Genomic DNA, 19387 nt, shown 5'->3' with positions numbered 1-19387 from the left:
GTTAACTGAGATTTCCCACTAAGTAACAATTTACACTAATTTCCCAGGAGTCCTGGGAAGTAGTGATCGGAGAGAAACAATGTGGTGTCCAAATACCCATACTAGCTACTGCATACTCATTTCGGCATTTGAGCTACTAGAATTCACTTGTCTTTTCCAACTCGTGTTTGACAACAGCTGATAATCAAATTGACGTGCTGTACCAAAATGAATGAATGGCGGGGGTCAACGCAATTGCGCATCAGATGCATTCGGAGTACTATTTTAGAAATTTCACATACTATAAAACATAATTTGTTGGCATACTATTTAGTACGCTAGTACGGGTATTCGGACACGGCCACTCTAATGCTCCAAAATTCCCCATTCGCAATGATGCACTCTAAACACAAAATCTCCTACGATCAATGTTCCCTCTAAATCGCGCACTTCTTCCAGGACTGCGGCACAGAAGAAATGCCATGCTGCGCAGACACACAAGATATTGAATTTCACTTAGTTCGCCCCATTAGTTTGCACTACATAAATAAACGTTTTTTTGTGAAAAATAAGCCAGTAGGCAGAGTGGTAGCCTACATTGTCTAATTCTCTGTATGGGAATAATAATAACTTTTATTTTATAAAATGGTTTCTTGCATCATACAACACAACACAATACAATGCCATTTACAGTCACCTATTTGGCCCATGGTGTTACAGACCAAGTAACAAGTAATTAATGTAAAACCCAAACGTTTTTAAAGGTCTCATGCAATGTAGGCCTGCATTGAACACTACATATAGGCTACTGTAGGCTATATCATAGAAATCAAAAGCTATTTCCATGTGAAAATGTTATGGAATTTGCTCCATTGGTTTTGTTGGTAGGCCTACATTCTGCTCAAATAGCCACATTGGCTACTGTCTAAAACTATAAGGGTACAGCCTCAGTGTTCACTGTAAACGCACGCCGGAAGTTGCACAGAATTCTCACAATGTTCAAGTTTCCGCTCACAAGACCTACAATTTGCTCAGTGCCCCAAAAATGTTTAGGGAACATTGCCTATAATATCTCTGTTTTGTCAGCCTTCAGAGAGTACCGGTAGTGGAGAACCAGGAGTGATCTGTTAGTTGCATCTGTTAGGTGCAGGAGGAGGATCCCTGGGATTGCATTATCAGCTGTTCAAATGTCCTGCGCCAATTTCAACATACAGAAAAAAAAAAAACATGAAATGAACATCCTTGTAAATACCTTGTATTTCCCCCCCCCACCAAACCAAATGCAGTTTTACTTTCATTTAACAAAATGATTCTGCAAAATGTTAATGATGCAATTTTGTTGATGTTGCAATAGATGCGTCTGCCTTTATAATCGTATTCAAACAAGAGCAATAGCACCAGGCGCTTTACAAATGCATGATGATCTCTCTCTGAATAGAATCCGAACAGCCTCCCACAACCATGTCTCATATTTGCAAAAGCATGTTTGAACAGATCAAGCAGAATCCGTGGGAGTCTTTTTCCTTTACACCCACTAACCAGCGTCTTTATTGATAATGCATAAAACATGATCTCTTCCCAACCAGAGGATGTTGTAACAGATCCTTAAGGAGACTTTATTGCGATATTAAACATTAACAGTCATACGGATGAATTATTTAGCTGTGGGATTTTAGCTACATGGTTTATGTATCTAAATTCATACAGACGCTTCATTTAGACGTTTCCTCCTTTTCCAGGACACTTGTTCCGGGCGGCGGGCGATCAACATTTCAACATGTCTACAGTCTCAAGTGCCTTTCCCGTCATCAACCACCCAGCATTTGGTCTGTACACTACCAGCTCAGGGCGCTCAGAGTTTGGAGGCCTGGGCTCCCTGGGGGTGTCTGCTGCCTTGGCTGCTCACTCCCAGCTAGGAGCCTTTCCAGGTAGGAGAGCCTTGACTACAATCCATTATAAACTAGATGCACTATTATTGGTTTATATCTAGTAATGAATAGTACAAGCTATAAATGCATCAGTATCTCACAGTGAATAACATATTGGCACCCTAGTCCCTATATAGTGCACTACTTTTGAGCAGACCATATGTAATGTACTACTTTTGCCCAGGGACCATAGGGCTCTGGTCAAAGGTAGTGCACTATAAAGGGAATAGAGTGTCATTTGGGACACAAACACAAACACAATCATTTGATCAGTTCATTCTGCCTTCTGAGAGTTCCCAGAATGTGTTGTTATTAGGCCCAGCCAACTCCCACAGAGAGCCCAGCTAGCATGCATCACCTTTATGGTATCGTCCATCAGTTCAATAGGCAGCATTCAGGACATGACGTTTATAGATTGGGAAGGTTCACAGCACCACCTTGACCTCTGAGAAAACAAGATTGGACCTATCACACTTTTCGAGCTAAATGTTTTTTGTGTTACATTCTTTTTTTTTATATCACACTCAGAGGAAAATGGTGTTGGTTAGCGTCCAGGAACTGTATACAGTATCCGGAGCATGTGAATATGAAATGTACCTTTTAGACATTGTGACGTTCATAACAAGAATCACAAATGAATCAGGAGTATGTAGTCAACTTCATCAAGCACGAAGGGCTTATTAAGAAAGGCTCATCCTTTGTTTAAAAATGGCCTTTTTGCCTTTATCCAGATTACAACTTCTCATTTCCGACTAATTGAAAATACAATTTTGTTTAAAGTATCGCCTTTTCTTAAACAAGCCATACAAAGTTGGTTACAATTTCATTTTTATCCTCCAGAAAAGATAGAACAAATATTACAACAAATGTTATGGTTAAACTCAAATGTACTAATTAATTTAAAAAAACATTCTTTATGGATATTTTTTTTTTTTATGTGTATTATATTTATTAATGATATTATGAATAGAAACGATGGAGTTATGTCACATATGCAGCTATCGAAAATATATGGGAATGTCTGCTCAATCCAAACTTACAACCAACTGATTGCAGCATTACCACAAAATTGGAGGAGGCAAGTGGAAAAGGGAGAAGGTAGGGAACTTGTTTGCCTGCCATGTATTAAAGATACAAATTGGCTGAAAGGAATTGGCATAAATAGACAAATATACCAGTTTCAACCATACAGGTAGCAAAATAAATGGGAAGAGATTTTCGATGTACCGATTCCATGGCACATGGTTTATGAACTGGTACAAAAAACAACACTTGATTCAACACTTCAAGTTTTTCTATTTAAATTATTATTTAAAATTCTTGCCACCAACAGAATGTTGTATGCCCCATATATATATATATTTGTCCTCTGAAAAAAACTAACATTTTGAATTGCTTTTGCCATTTTAAAGGGAAAGGGAGAAAGTTCCTGCGAGACTGTTTTTTCAGCTGTGAAATATCCAGCATGTATGAGCCTCAAATGTGGAGCTATCCTCTGGGATTTACAATTCTCAACATGTTTACAATTAAATGGGCTGAAATCAGGTGAGCCAGTGGAATGCACTGGTCATCTGCTGAGATCTGTTCAAAGAGAAACGGAAAGATTGAACAGCCGAAACCCTGGCTGTCTGAAACAGTGTGTCATCACTTAGATGCATAACAGTGAAATCACTGGCATGGATTCTCATGAATTCTCTCTCCTCTCCCTCTACACCCAAGAATGGTGGCGGGCAGCTGAGGCTCAGGGGCGTGGAGCTGCAGCCTTCTTTCCCCATCTCCTGGGGCTCCCGCCCATGTTCCTACCCCAACTCCAGCAGAGCCACGACCCCAGCCCCTTCCAGCCCCGCACCCCCAGCAAGAACGGACGAGCCACTGCCAAAGGTAGGCAGACAAAGACAGACAGGCGCACGCACGCACACACACACACACACACACACACACACACACACTCTTGCCAGATGTTTTCCCTACTCTGCAAGCAATTTAATGAAGCAAGGAACATTTCTGCATAAAAGAGAATGATGTCCTTATGGGCACAGGTACAACATCAAATATGTTTAATTGACCCTGGAGGCAATACGAAGACATGTAAATGCATAAATCAGTTTGTAAGCAGGTGCCGGGTGTCTCACCAGTGAATATGTTAACCGGGAGATCCTCTTGCTAATATAATGAGATTTTTCCTATTAGTAAGTGCTTTGGCAAGTTCTGATAACTCATCATTTTAGAGAACTGTCTTTCACCTTGTTTTCCTCTTCATGCTCACTGTACTAAAATGGTTGTTCCTGATTCATAGTTGTGGTATCTAACTGTGTTTCCTCATGGTCTAAGGAGTGAATGAAGCTGTGAATGGCAGCAGTATCTCCACTGTGTCTGAGAGCAGCTTCAGCACAACCACCACTACGTTCTCAACACAGGGGAACACGGAGAAACAGAAAGCCACCAACGGAAGCGTCAGAAGCCGCAAGAGCCACCAGGACATGACCCAAGTGAAGGAGAAGAGCGTTCAGAAAACTAAAGAGAAGGTTAGTAGGATCACCAAACACATATCTGGCAACTAATAAAATGGCTTACCCAGGAAAAACTAGTCCAAAAAGGACTAGTTTGTGGTAAACATATCTGGAAACGTTAATGTCCCACAAGGATGGATGCGATCTAGACAAACATTGACATCTGAGATGTGTGCTGTTTGCTATGGTATTCTTTTACCCTATTGACTGGAATGACTCCATCACTGTTCCCTGTTATAGAAACTCAGCAAGAAACCAGTGGAGGCGTCCAGCAACAGTGACAGCGAATCAGGGTCTTCCTCGGATATCTCCAGCGATGGGGTGAACAGCAGTGACTCAGACGACCTAGACGAGGAGGATGATGATGATGAAGATCAGAGCAACGACAGCGATGATTCTGACTCTGAGAAGGAGAGCCGTGTAATGAGGAAGATTAAGGTGTGTTTCAGATTTCAGGCGCTTGTCTAGTTTAACTGTCCGGGTCGAATTGTTAGAACTCAGTAGCCATATATCTGGACTCATGCATACACTATTTTAACATGACATGTCTATGGTTTGTCTATGGTTTGTCTTTTGAAAATGTTATACTTTCCTCTTTGTTCCAAGCACACTGTGATGCTCTCAATGAATGTTAATCTCAGTTAAATGTCAAGGGCAGCTCCACTGGTGGGTGGCGCACTGGGCGCCCAACCGCGTTGCCCGTCAGGGCTGCCATTGTGGGCTGGGTTGAGTCAGAGCTGACATGGAACTGTCCTCCCCCTCCTCTCTCCTCCACCTCCTCTTCTCACTCTCAGAGCCTGACACAGACCACTGCCAACAGCAAGAAGAAGAGACCCCGCGCTGCTGAAGGCGAGAAGGCGAGGGATGCTCAGGACAGCCGGAGTGGTCTGCTTCAGAAACATCCAGACAAGGCCTTTCTCCATTCCCTCCACTACCCGCTCCAACCCTCACTCCAGCCCCCAGCGCTGTCCCAGTCCACGTCCCTAGTCTTCCAGAGCTACAGGAGCAGAGAAGAAGAAATCAAGCAGCACACCAGTGTGATCCAGGCTACGGGGCTGGCCAGTACTAAACCCTTGGCTCTGGTCAAACCACGCAGGGAGGCCTCATCCTCTCCTCAACCCACCAGACCCTTCTCCCTCTCTTCATCTCCCAAGCCCATCTCCCTCTGCTCCTCCCCCAAGCCCTTGTCTCTCTCCTCCTCACCCAAGCCTCCCTCTCTGGCTTCGTCCCCCAAACCACCCACCCTATCGCCCTCACACAAACCCAAATCTCAGACGGGCTCCCCCAAACCCCCCACCCTGTCTGACAGTATGAAGTCGGGAAGCAGAAACTTCCTGGATGAAACCTTGTTACACATCAACAACTTTAAATTGAAACAGGTGAGTCTTGCTGTATGCAAATGATTTGCCTTTTCATTGTTTTGTACATGTGTGTAATGGTCTGTTTTCCACTCATTAAAAGAAGACTATTCGATTTAAGTCTTTCTCCAAAGTAATATTGATAACAAACTTTTTTTTACCAAGAATTTCGGATATGGATATGTAGTATCTCCCATTTCTTCTTGACTATCATTGTTTCTGATTTGCAAAAGGTCAGCTTCCTCTCTACAGAAAATTAAATGTCTAAGCACTGTTATCAGCAGTTGGATTGCGTTTCATGCCGGCTCCCCCTGTACATGACCGAAAGTGACAATGAAGTTAGTTAGCTTTATTGGAAATACTTCACTAAAGCTGACACGCAATTAACTCAGTAATGCTTTAGGAAGCCCGTTGTTATCAAAAGGGAAAAATCTGCCTTTTTCCAAGGATTCAATTATTATTGTTAATCTGAACAGTGGTGATAGCATGTCAATCTATAACAAGACCTTTGGAACGGGATTTTAGTACAGCCGGAGTTTAGTAGAGGTATCTCCAAAAAGGAAGTTGATTGCTAAGCCTAGAAAACGGCACTAAACAGAAAAAATTGCCAAAGATTGTGCCGAACAGTTTTTTAATTATTTGTGTACCTTGTTCGACACCGACTTGTTTTAATATACTTTAATGGGAGAGACCCTCTTCTTCATTGTCATTCTCACTGAGCAATTACAAGTGCATTTCTTATTATTACATTTTCCATTCACAATCTGCATTAATGCAAATGACTGACAGCTCGTATAATTACTTCCATTCTCTTCTTCCCCTCTTCCCTCTCTCCTTTAGCCCTTCCTCTCCCAGGAGCACTTCAAACAGGCCTTCCCTCTGCCACTGATGCATCAGGACCTGTTCAAGAGCCAGAAGAAAAAGAAAATGGCCGCCTCATCATCCTCCTCCTCATTAGCACCGCCCAAACTGTCTTCAGAGACCCCGAGCAGTCACGGGCTCCCTTCTCCACACACCAACCACTCCAACCTGTTCCTGGCCTCCTCCCTCCTGGGCCCCCACCCCAATGGGGTGATCCACAGCACGGTGCAGGAGGCCCCCTTGGCCCTCATCACCAAGCCTCGCAGCAGCAGTCAGAGCAGGAGCACCATCAACAATCCTCTCCTGGCTGCCACCAGCCCACCCTTCTCTATGCCTGTCAACCTGAGCACTGGACACAAGGAGCACAGCTCTGGAGCCCTAGGCTGGGCCTCTACCTCACCGGGCCTGGCCCACAGAGATGGGAAGAGCAAGGCCCAGCATAAGGCTCTCCACACGGGGAAGGGTGTCTCCCAGTCCCAGACCCACCTGGTGCAGTCCCTGGTGGAATTGTTCCGGGACACAGAGTCGGACATTCCCAGCAGTAAGGACTCCGACGACTCCGTAGAGGATGAGGACGATGAACATGATGATGACGACGAAGATGATGACGACGATGAGGAGGATTCTGACGACAGCCTATCAGGTTAGTCAGTTCAGCACGTTAATGTGATGCACTTCTGAAACAGCGCTTACATCTGGTATGACTTTAAATGCTTCATCGCCACTTTAGATACAGATTCAGCAGATACTTTAAAGAGGTTCCTTCAAGAGGCCTGTGATTATCAGTGTGGTTGAATGTGAACTGAATGTTAATTGGAGAATGACTTATCAAGTCCTCCACTCCCACTGGTGTCCCCTGCAGAGTCTGAGAGTAATCTGGAGAGCGACTCGGACTGCTCTGAGGACGACGTGAAGGACCGCGACGAGACCACCACGGACACGGAGGCAGAGAGGACCCCTCTGAAGCGCACCAAAGGCTCCTCTTCTCTACTCAACACCACCTCCTCCAGCCTCTCAGCCAGCTGCTCCCCTCTCAACCTCCAGGTCATCAAGGCATCCAGTGGACTGCCCACCCCAGCCATAGTGACCAGCTCTGGGGCCTTGGCCTACCACAGCACCCCCTCTTCCTCATACACTCTCTGCTCCACTCCACCAGGTACCAATGGAACTCTCAGCTCATCTTTGCTCTCTAACCCATGGCTCTCCAATCCTGTTCCTGGAGAGCTACCCTCCTGTAGGTTTTCGTTCCAACCCCAGTTGTAACTAACCTGATTCAGCTTATCAACCAGCTAATTATTAGAATCGGGTGCGCTAGATTAGGGTTGAAGCGCAAACCTACAGGACGGTATCTGTCCAGGAACAGGGTTGGAGAGCCCTGCTAAAACCAGTGCACTACTCTCATGGCTGCGTCCCAAATGGCACCCTATTCCCTATATAGTGCTATTTGGGACATGGTGGTGGGCCTTGAGGCTGTTTGTTGGCAGTCCAGACTGTTATCTCCTTCTTCCATTTGCTTAGTCAGATCACTCAGTTCAGTCCAGCAGGAAAACATTGTTCAGCGAGTCTCTCGATGCAAAATGACGTCTCTGGTCAAAAGTGTTTGTGTCATTGTTTTGATGACCCAGAGCAGGCCCTTTGAGTCTATTGATTACCCTGGCTGGCATATGTTTAACCTGTTAGCAGCTGAAGCACTTGGCTGGCTCAGACCTCATGATTACTGCAGTCTGAGTCTCTTTTTCCTAATAGCTGCATGTTGGAATCTTTTTGTTGTTGTTGTAGTTCCACTCCCATATAATCATTCTTAGCTCTATTCCTTGATATCGGCTTTGACATGGTCAATTTGACAAGGTATTGTATTGCTAATCCTGTGTTGATGTGTCATTTCTAAAAGCAACAGTGGTTAAAAGGACCCTATGGTTTTGCCTGTTTCTTTGAATAAAACAACTGAACATAACAGGCTGAAATGTTCTTAAGGTACCCTTGTCTGGTGGGTGGAGTTTTCAAGCCATTGTTTTCCCCTGGGCAACTGAATTGACTAGGCCACCTCTGGCCAACGCGACAGGGTTTCTGCATTTGCTCAGGTCACAGTGGATCTGTCCGACCGTTCTAATGAGTCCACTCTTTCTCCCAGGAACAGGGAAGAGAAGGAGAGTGACAGATGAGAGAGAGCTGCGGACACCTCTAGAGTTTGGGTAAGATATGCACCATACATACATACATACACCACTCAGAATGTCACTGGAATGTGACAAATACAATTTGATTTGATAATGCATAGTGCATTTAATGTAAAAAAGTTTAATAATAATCTAACTGAAACCGAACCGACATCAAAAAGCACTAATCACTCAGCACTACCCACTGTACAGTACCTGCATCCTTATTCCCTATATAGTGCACTACTTTTGACCAGAGCCTCCATTTGGGACGTAGACATTTAGCTACCCTAGTACTATAATATGATGGTGTGGTGATTTCCTCTGTCCCTCAAACAGTATGGGTGGTGATGACTAAAAGGGTTTTAAAGGAGCCAAGTCATAGTGGATACATCCCAATGATCCCAATCAGTGAGGTTCCTTTTTCCAGAGCAGTGATGATACATCGTCAACAACAGTGGCTAGACGAAAAACAGTAAACAACACAAAATCCCTCCTTCCCTCCCTTCATCCTTCCCTCCCGCTATCCCTCCTCCATCCTTCCCACTCTCCCCTCCTCAAACTTTCCATCCCTCTCTCTTTCCCTCTATCCTTCCATCCCTTTTCTCTAACCCTCCCTCCCTCCCTCAGTTGGCCCCTCCAAAGCCCAGGCCTGACAGTAAGCAGAGTGGCCAGGAAATGAGGCGCTGCAGCAGTGATGGTCAGGGGTTAACCACATCCAGTCTCAACAGACACGCAACATTAGCAGCTCCAGCACCGTCCCACCGCCCCCCACAAACCCAGCAATGCTGCACTCAGATCAGGGTGTCTTTCATCTCCCACGGATGTTTCTCATCAGCAGGTTCAAAGAGGAAAGCGAGGCGACAAGCCTTATATATCAGTCCCCTGCTCTGCTCTGCTTAAGACCCAGGTTGCATCCCAAATGCCACCCTATTCCCTGTATAGTGCACTACTTTTGACCAGAGCCCTATGGGTTAGTGTACCATGTAGGGAATATGGTGCCATTTGGGACGCAATCCTCAGGCCGTTTCTGTTAGGAGTCCAGATGCACTGAGGGAAGTGTCGTGTGGTGTGGTGTTCCTCTTGGCAGCTGTCCATCCAGGAGAGTCTGATTACTGCTGGAGTCATACAGGGCTCACAGGGCAGCCAGGCCACTCAGTACAGAAGGCACAGCTGTAAACAGCTCATTTAGATCGCTGACCTCGTCAACATCAGGATCTAGCTGTCTGCTGAAGGATTGGCAGCTCGGAGAAGAGCGTGTAGCAATTCTAGCTGACTAAGTGTTGTGTAAAAGAAAAAAGATGGTGTAAGACTGTAGCACAAAACAACTTAAAGTTTCCACCCATGTACCTTGATATACAATATAGACAATACAATTCATACTGCACTTGTGTAGTCCCTCTACTTTGACTGCTTGAAACATTACAAAATGATACATGACTGCAATATATTTGTACTGCACTGTATCGCTCTGACCAATAGTGTGAATGGGATTGTGTTCCTGTACGTGAGTCACTTGTAACTTCCCTCCATCCTAGGTGGCAGAGAGAGACGCGTATCTGTAATGTGGCGGGCCGTCTGCAGGGAGATGTGGCGTACTACGCCCCGTGTGGGAAGAAGCTCCGGCAGTACCCCGACGTGATGAAGGTAAGATCATACCTCACAGGTCACTAGCATTGGCATTAGCATCCTCTCTTCTATATATCGCTCTCATATTAATCCTAATAGATTTGAAGCTAATGTTAATGATTTAGTTTTTTGAATTGTCTCCAGATTTTGATCAAGAAATACATAATTTACACCCAAACCAATAAAGTTGCTGTTATTAACTTAATCTTTGCCTTAACACTGATCTTTTGTCTCACCAAAGCCTCATTATGTTCTTCTTTGTAGTATCTGTCCAGAAATGGAATAAGTGACATCACACGCGATAATTTTAGCTTCAGTGCAAAAATAAGGGTTGGTGACTTCTATGAAGCCAGAGAAGGACCCCAGGTGACTGTCCTCTCTTTATTGACCGTTTTCTCCCTCCCACAGAGCAGAGTCATCCGTAGCCTAAAGTACTGTATATCATTGTGTTAATATTACATTCACATGAAAAGTTATATTGCTCTATTGTAATATGAAGGCCAGGTGCATATAGTTAAAGGGATAGTTCACTCAAAAACGCTATTTTAAGATGGAGCACTTTCAGTACATAGAAAATAATGTGATGATGATGTGTCTTTCAACATTTAACAACAATAACCAGTGAATAAGAAGAACTCCATGATGTCTAATTGATTCATACTTAAAGGCAGCAATCACATAGATATATGTATTTAAGCTTGACGTTCATATGTTTTGTCATGAGGGATGTGTGTTTATACTGTATCAAGTATAGTTATACCTCAGTGTAAGTAAATTGAAGGTTCTAACTGGCTGTCCCTCGTTCTTCTCTCCTGCCTATAAGGGATTGCAGTGGAGCTTGTTGACCGAGGAGGAGGTGATTCCTCGTATCCTGGCCATGAAGGGGAGGCGTGGGCATCCCCCTAACCCTGAGCACCAGAGGACAGGTGACGAGGGCCCCCGGTCCAGGCGCAGGAAGGGCCGACTTCCTAACGTTGGCGAGGCCGACTTCCCAGGCGCCACCGACGCCAAACTTCTACGCAAACTGGAAGCTCAAGGTGGGTTCAGTTCTCGCAAGCATCACTGAGGTACACTACGTGACCAAAAGTATGTGAACACCTGCTCGTCAAACATCTCATTCCATGGGCATTAATATGGAGTTGGTCCCCCTTTGCTGCTAGAACAGCCTACACTCTTCTGGGAAGGCTTTCCACTAGATGTTGGGACATTGCTGCAGGGACTTCCTTCCATTCAGCCACAAGAACATTAGTGAGGTCGGGCACTGATGTTGGGCGATTTGACCTGGCTAGCAGTCGGCGTTCCAATTCATCCCAAAGGTGTTCGATGGGGTTGAGGTCAGGGCTCTATGCATGCCAGTCAAGTTCTTTCACACCGATCTCGACAAACGATTTCTGTATGGACCTCGCTTTGTGCACAGGGGCATTGTCATGCTGAAACAGGAAAGGGCCTTCCTCAAACTATTGCCATAAAGTTGGAAGCACAGAATCGTCTAGAATGTCACTATGCTGTAGCGTTAAAGATGTCCCTTCACTGGAACTAAGGGGGCTAGCCAAAACCATGAAAAACAGCCCCAGACCATTAGCGTTTTCCTGGCATCCGCCAAACCCAGATTTGTCTGTCGGACTGCTCGATGGTGAAGCGGGAGTCATCATTCCAGAGAACGCATTTCCACTGCTCCAGAGTCCAATGGCGGTGAGCTTTACACCACTCCAGCCGACGCTTGGCATTGCGCATGGTGATCTTAGGCTTATGTGCGGCTGCTCAGCCATGGAAACCCATTTCATGAAGCTCCCAACGAACGGTTATTGTGCTGACGTTGCTTCCAGAGTTTGGAACTCTGTAGTTAGAGCTATGCCCTTCAGCATTCGGCAGTCACGTTCTGTGAGCTTGTGTGGCCTACCACTAAACGGCTGAGCCGTTGTTGCTCCTAGACGTTTCCACTTCACAATAACAGCACTTAGGTAGGTGAACTGTCGCTATTTTTAACCATTTAATGTGGCTGAAGGTACAAACATGGAGAGCAAATCAAGTGCACTATAGGCCTACCGCTGGCCAATCGAATGGCTCAGATTACCGTGTCTGCAGTAATGTAGCAGGCATAAAAAAAAGCTACAGCAAAGTTGATACTGTGAGATTTCAAAACGTTTAAAACTATGACTAGAGAGAGACTGTCAACGAATACAGCAAAGAACTGCTGTTTTTGAGTGAGTTCATGTTTAAGTTCTTACTCAGCACTGTCAACACTTTGTATTCAACACTTTTATAAGCCATAAAATGAGCGTTCTTCCTATTTCCAAGCACTGCAGCAGTAATGAATGAATAGGAAAGTGTATCGATAGGTTTGCGTTGTTATTATTAGCGGCTTGGGTCTTTTTTAATATCGAGGAATATTTCACTTTCTCTGTTCATAGGAGTAACAACATCAATTTGTGCATGAGGCAGAAGTAATGCGGTGCGACTCGAGTTTCGCCACCAGCTGGAAGACGGTGCCCCTTTTTGGTCAGTGTCCGTTGAGGAAAGGGAGAGCGGAGGGATGTTGAGAGGTAGACCCTCAGTCTGCCACTCTCTCCCGCCGCTGAGACTGACCATCAGATGCAGGCACCATCAGCCCAGTAAAATAAAAATAAAAAGCTAATTATTTAAATGTAGCTCACTCAGCTGTGCCTCACAAGTAATGCAACAACGGATATATTACCGGTGTGATCATATAGCCTACCTCAAATGTTGAAATATAATTTTTAAAAATGACCCCAACAACAATGCATTGGCAGGGCAATTCAAGCAAAGCCAGTATGTGGTGATAATGTACTGGGCCTATAGCTTACTGCACAAACCTCATTGCTACGGTACTGTTTAATTGGTAAATGTTGAATAGGCTTACGTTTTTTGAATAATGTTTAAATAAATCTGGGCAGTACATCTCGGCTTGCATTTTGACTCAGAGTTTTCCCTGTTAACACTATCAACCTTTCCCTTTACTGTGGCAATTGTGATAGAATCAACGCAATATTAGCCACTTTCAATGCAACATACCGAAACAAAACAAACTATGCAAGAGATTTTGTCGTAGGCAGAACGCATCGGAGTGTGATTCTATTGCATTGGCACGCACTACTCAGCCCGTACTCTACGCAGACCGGTGCAGCATAAACAGTCAGAGCTGCAGTAGGCCTATGTGCAAATAGACCATTGCCATATATGGATCTGTGCCATTTACTTTGAACTGGACTGTGTTTACAGCATGAGCGGTCGTGAGTAGATGTGCTTGTTTTGAGATCAAAGCGAGAGCTGCATGTAGCCACGTGTGCACATTTAGTTCATATCCTTTACTAGTTAGTGAGTTATTAACCCAGTTATAGATAATTTGTAGTGAGCAATATGGGGGGAGTGATTTGCTTCCTACAAGAGCACAAAACGTGTACATTTCTAGACATCTTTGAAAAGCGAGTCCAGTAAAGAGCTTTTTTTTGTCTTAAAGGGGTAGTGTTGTATTTTGAGACAGGCTTGAATAAGCTAAGTAGCCAATAAGCAGAGGGTAGCATGATTTGTCTGATTATCTGTATTAATGGGATGGGAATAATAATGAATTTTATTTTGTAAAGTGGTTTCTAGCGTCAAACAACACAACAACATTTTCAGTCACCTCCTTGTCTGAAGGACAAGGAGATAAACAGGTTAATGTCAAGCCCTGCATGTTTTTGTTTTTTTATCTCATGGAATGTAGGCCTACATTGAACACCACACATTGGCTGCTACTGTAGGCTGAATGATAGAACAGCTATTTCCATGTTAAAATGTTATGGGATGCATTTTCTCCATTGTTATTGATGGTAGGTCACTTTGGTAGGCCTCCATTATGATCAAATAGCCACAGTAGTCTACTTGGCCACTGTTAAAACTGTAATTTAAAGCCGGTACAGCCTCAGTGTTCACAGTAAATGCGCGCTGGAAGTTGCACAGAATTTTCACAACGTTCAAGTTTGCACCCAGCAGACCTGAAATTTGCTAAGTGCCCACATTGTTTTAGGGAACATTGGTGTCCACATCATTTTGTATGTACAGTGCATTCAGAAAGTATTCAGACCCCTTGACTTTTTCCACATTTTGTTAAGTTACAGCCTTATTGTAAAAGGAAAGGGAGAGCGGAGGGATGTTTTATATATATATATTTATATATATATATTATTTTTTTCTCATCAATCTACACACAATTCCCCATAATGACAAAGCAAAAATAGGTTTTTAGAATTTTTGACTGAAATATCAGATTTACATAAGTATTCAGACCCTTTACTCAGTACTTAGTTGAAGCACCTTTGGCAGCGATTACAGCCTCGAGTCTTCTTGGGTTTGACACTACAAACTTGGCACACCTGTATTTGGGGAGTTTCTCCCATTCTTCTCTGCAGATCCTCTCAAGCTCTGTCAGGTTGGATGGGGAGTGTCGCTGCACAGCTATTTTCAGGTCTCTCCAGAGATGTTCGATAGGGTTCAAGTCCGGGCTCTGGGTGGGCCCCTCAAGGAGATTCAGAGACTTGTCCCGAAGCCACTCCTGCGTTGTGTTGGCTGTGTGCTTAGGGTCATTGTCCTGTTTGGAAGGTGAACCTTCGCCCCAGTCTAATGTCCTCAGCGCTCTGGAGCAGGTTTTCATCAAGGATCTCTCTGTACTTTGCTCCGTTCATCTGTGTCTCGATCCTGACTAGTGTCCTAGTCCCTGCCGCTGAAAAACATCCCCACAGCATGATGCTGCCACCACCATGCTTCACTGTAGGGATGGTGCCAGGTTTCCTCCAGACTTGACGCTTGGCATTCAGGCCAAAGAGTTCAATCTTGGTTTCATCAGACCAGAGAGACCATCTTGTTTCTCATGTCATCTTGGAGAATGTCTGGGACAAACAGCAGAGAATTGAAATAGAGGCAATAGAAACCCCACAAGTGTGCACAGCTGTGATGAAGGTTCCTGGTGAGCAGATTCAACATGAGCTCAATAGAAAGGGACTGCAGCTCGCAGACTTTCCAGGAGATGACAATGATCCTGAACTCTCTGTCCTGATAGGTGCAGACTACTACTGGCAGATAGTATCAGGCTGAGTGGTGTGACTGACCTGGTTGGTTTAGAGAGCACCTTTGGATGGTCGGTGCAGGGACCAGTGTCCATGTCAAGTGTCGCCGAGGCAACATGCATGTTCATCCCACATGATGAAGACACACTAGTCTCCAAACAACTGCATGCATTCTGGGAGCTTGAGTCTCTGGGTATCACAAGCAAGAAAACACAGAACCCAGAGGAAAACGAGGCTCTACAGATGTTCGAGAGAACAACCACCTTCAAAGATGGACGATACCACGTGGAGTTGCCATGGAAATGAGAAATGCCAGAACTCAAAGACAACTATAGAATCGCCAAGAAACGGTTTGAAGGTCTGAAGAAAAGACTGTGACGTTGTACAGCAGATACAATGAAGTAGTAGAGGATATGGCAGAGGACGTGCCCAAGGACAACGCATCAAGCTCAGACGACGTGAAATACTACTTACCTCACCATGCAGTACTTCAAGAGGACAAGGTGACGACAAAACAGAGTGGTGTTTGATGCCTCGTCCCATGAAGATGGCAGTCCATCCCTCAATGACTGTTTACTCACAGGACCGAATCTGGATCTGCTCAGCATTCTGATAAAGTTCAGACTACATGAGATTGCATTCATGGCAGACATCAAGAAGGCTTTCTTGCAGATATCCCTAGCAGAGAGAGTCAGAGACGCCGTGAGATTCCTCTGGCTCACAGGCCCACCAAGGAGAGAAAATGAAGAGGAGCTGAGGATGAACAGAGTGGTATTTGGAGCTTCCCCAAGGCCATTCTTGCTCGCAGCTACAATCAGGAAGCACCTGAAACAATATGAAATAGAACAACCAGAAGTTGTAGAGACATTGAGTCACTCTATGTAGATGACTTCACTGCAAGTTCACGCGATGTTGAAGAGGCTTACTTTGTGACAACTGCAAAGTGAATGCTGTCGACTGCAGGCATGGACCTCTGCAAGTGGATGACCAACTCTCCTGAACTGGAAACAAAATGGGAGGCGAGCACGTCAACTGACCACCCGTTGGCACTAGAAACACAAGGAGTAGTGCTGAAAGTTTTAGGTTTTGTGTGGAGACCGGGAACAGATTACTTTGTTTGACCTCAGGCCGCTACTGAGCATTGTAAAGCAAAAGGTAAGCACAAAGAGAAGTGTCAGAGTGACCTGTCAGAGTGACCATCGTGTTCTTGGTAACCTCCCTGACCAAGGCCCTTCTCCCCCAATTGCTCAGTTTGGCCGGGCGGCCAGCTCTAGGAAGAGTCTTGGTGGTTCCAAACTTCTTCCATTTAAGAATGATGGAGGCCACTGTGTTCTTGGGGACCTTCAATGCTGCAGAAAGTTTTTGGTACCCTTCCTCAGATCTGTGCCTCGACACAATCCTGTCTCGGAGCTCTACGGACAATTACTTTGACCTCATGGCTTGGTCTTTGCTCTGACATGCACTGTCAACTGTATATAGACAGGTGTGTTCCTTTCCAAATCATGTCCAATCAATTGAATTTACCACAGGTGGACTCCAATCAAGTTGTAGAAACATCTCAAGGATGATCAATGGAAACAGGATGCACCTGAGCTCAATTTCAAGTCTCATAGCAAAAGGTCTGAATACTTATGTAAATAAGGTGTTTCTGTTTTTTTATTTTTAATAAATTTGCCAACATTTCTAAAAACCTATTTTCACTTTGTCATTTTGGGGTATTGTGTGTAGATTGAGGAACATTTTTATTTAATCCATTTTAGAATAAGGCTGTAACGTAACAAAATGTGGAAAAAGTAAAGGGGTCTAAATACTTTCCGAATGCACTGTATAGTGTATCTTTAAAGCTTCTGTAACCAATAAAAATCTCTCTTCTGTTGCAGAGGTAGCTCGACAAGCAGCCCAGATAAAAATGATAAAGAAACTTGAAAAGCAGGCCATGGCACTAGCAGCCAAGGAGGCCAGGAAACAACAAGGTACAGTAAGCTAGTGTTGTTGTTCTGTGAAAGCTGCTCTTGTGACAATGCCATCCTGTTCTCTACCATAACAGTTTTTCCAGTACAACCCTCACAGTACAACCGTAATCTCAATGTTTTCTTTCTTTCTCTCTGTTTCTCTTTCTGTCTCTGTCTTTCTTTGTTTTTCTCTCTCTTGCTTTCTCTCTCGCTTTCTCTCTCTCTCTCTCTCTCTCTTTTTCTCTCTCCCTCTCTCAGCAATCATGGCTGCTGAGGAGAAGCGGAAACAGAAGGAGCAAGTGAAGATTGTAAAGCAGCAGGTAGGGAGTTGCCTACAGCACGATCATTGTGTCATGTACAAAAGCTCACCACTCGGATGCATCTGTTCACAAGTTGTGTTTTTGATTGGACGGCTCCAAGGTGAAAAGATCCCAAGCAGAGTTAAATGCTTTGAAATCTTCTCTGAAGGGAAGATGCTAACCTTCAAGATGCTACATTCACTTAATCTTCATTAGGGTTACTAAATTCCGGGAACTTTCAATAAATTCTCTGGCTTTCCCCAAATCCCTGTTGGAGGTTTCCCGGAATCAGGTGAGAACAAGCAGGAAATCCAGAATCCTTCAACCAGGAATTCTGGAAAACCAGTGGGGGATTTATTGAAAATTCATGGAATTTTGCAACCCTAATCTCCATTAGAACTACGTATACAGGCCCCCTGTTCTAACATGCATGGCTGTAGATTGAATTCATTTTACCCCCCCCCCCCCACCAGGAGAAGATCAAGCGAATTCAGCAAATTCAAATGGAGAAGGAGCTCAGAGTGCAGCAGATTCTCGAGGTGAGTTATTGCAGAAACATTCCGAAACACTTCCTTTTTGCAGTTGGTAGGACTTTTTCTAAATCAACCAACGGCTATTTCAAAATTATGTGGTTGCACCTTTTCGGTTCTGTCTCTTGACTACATGTGACTAACGCTTAATTGGTTTTTCACAAAGTACCATTGAATATTAAAATCTCCTCAGACCGTGATGGGATTCGACACAAAATACCATCTCTCAGACAATAGTCGCTAACAGTTTAGCACAAGGAGGTGAAAAAACTATTTTCCATGAACAGCGCTAATAGAAGCTCCAAAGTGTTTTAGCATTACTAAATCAAATTTCAGTTGACATGGTTGGCAAGCCGCTCTTAACAGGATTCCTCTATGCTTGTAATTACATATTGAAATTTGGCTTAATTTATTCCGACTGGCTGCTGGTATTTTGTAACAACTACAACTAGTTTGTCTTTTTAGTGTTAATGGGAGGAAATAATTATCTCATTGCACAAGGTTGCAATATTTTATGCTTGACATTGCCAGTAAGTCCCTGCTGCAAGTGGGACTAGTCTCATTCAATATTATCCTCTCTCTCTCTGCTCTGAATTGAACAGTTCTATCTATGTTGCACATATGGCTATTTAATAGGGTGTTTACTGTTAGATAGTGTAGTCACTAGAACCAAAATATGTATTTTGCCCTGCATGTTTATTTGTGAAAATTGTCTTGATTTTAGTTAATCAAACAATGTTAGCCCTCCCACCTGACAGAAATTCAATATTTGCTTCTAGTAGGAACTAGTGATAAAAGCCTAATCTTACACGAGCATAAATGGATTTGTCTGTGTATTTCTGTACTGCCTATCGGCATATAGTACTGTCCATGTGCTGTTGAATGAAGTGTTGAATCTGTCGAGGTTGTTCTGTTGCATGACCTGTAGACCTGTTTTGCATGCGCAGACTAAAAGGAAAAGGAAGGAAGAAGCGGCAAATGCCAAAATAATGGAGGCTGAAAAACGAATCAAGGTTAGTTTAGATGTCCTGTTAAAATAATCAACCATTAATTTGTGGCCCACTCCACCTCCCACTGTTGCCTCAAGCCATACAACCCCTCTCCTGTCGATTCCCAATCTCC

General features: G+C 44.1%; 1 protein-coding gene across 9 annotated transcripts in view; it reads left to right on the top strand.

The window, feature by feature from the left end:
- Positions 1-19387, top strand: part of LOC121536123 (bromodomain adjacent to zinc finger domain protein 2B-like) — a 97876-nt gene that overhangs the window by 59133 nt on the left and 19356 nt on the right. For 5 of the 9 annotated variants that reach the window (XM_045206569.1, XM_045206564.1, XM_045206563.1 and 2 more), the window contains exons 4-18: positions 1719-1907; positions 3627-3788; positions 4239-4432; positions 4658-4855; positions 5212-5796; positions 6616-7279; positions 7499-7792; positions 8768-8828; positions 10331-10439; positions 10686-10787; positions 11245-11458; positions 17365-17457; positions 17695-17756; positions 18209-18274; positions 19213-19278. In XM_045206569.1, the coding sequence (XP_045062504.1) occupies positions 1719-1907; positions 3627-3788; positions 4239-4432; positions 4658-4855; positions 5212-5796; positions 6616-7279; positions 7499-7792; positions 8768-8828; positions 10331-10439; positions 10686-10787; positions 11245-11458; positions 17365-17457; positions 17695-17756; positions 18209-18274; positions 19213-19278 (3059 nt within the window). The remainder of the gene's footprint in view (positions 1-1718; positions 1908-3626; positions 3789-4238; positions 4433-4657; positions 4856-5211; positions 5797-6615; positions 7280-7498; positions 7793-8767; positions 8829-10330; positions 10440-10685; positions 10788-11244; positions 11459-17364; positions 17458-17694; positions 17757-18208; positions 18275-19212; positions 19279-19387) is intronic. The other 4 variants (XM_045206568.1, XM_045206567.1, XM_045206566.1 and 1 more) reach the window with 2 other exon arrangements.

The sequence above is a fragment of the Coregonus clupeaformis genome, chromosome 23 (genome assembly GCF_020615455.1).
Source record: "Coregonus clupeaformis isolate EN_2021a chromosome 23, ASM2061545v1, whole genome shotgun sequence".
Classification (NCBI taxonomy): Eukaryota; Metazoa; Chordata; class Actinopteri; order Salmoniformes; family Salmonidae; genus Coregonus; species Coregonus clupeaformis.
The sequence above is the reverse complement of the archived record's forward strand: the minus strand, read 5'-3'. Positions and strand labels throughout refer to the sequence as shown.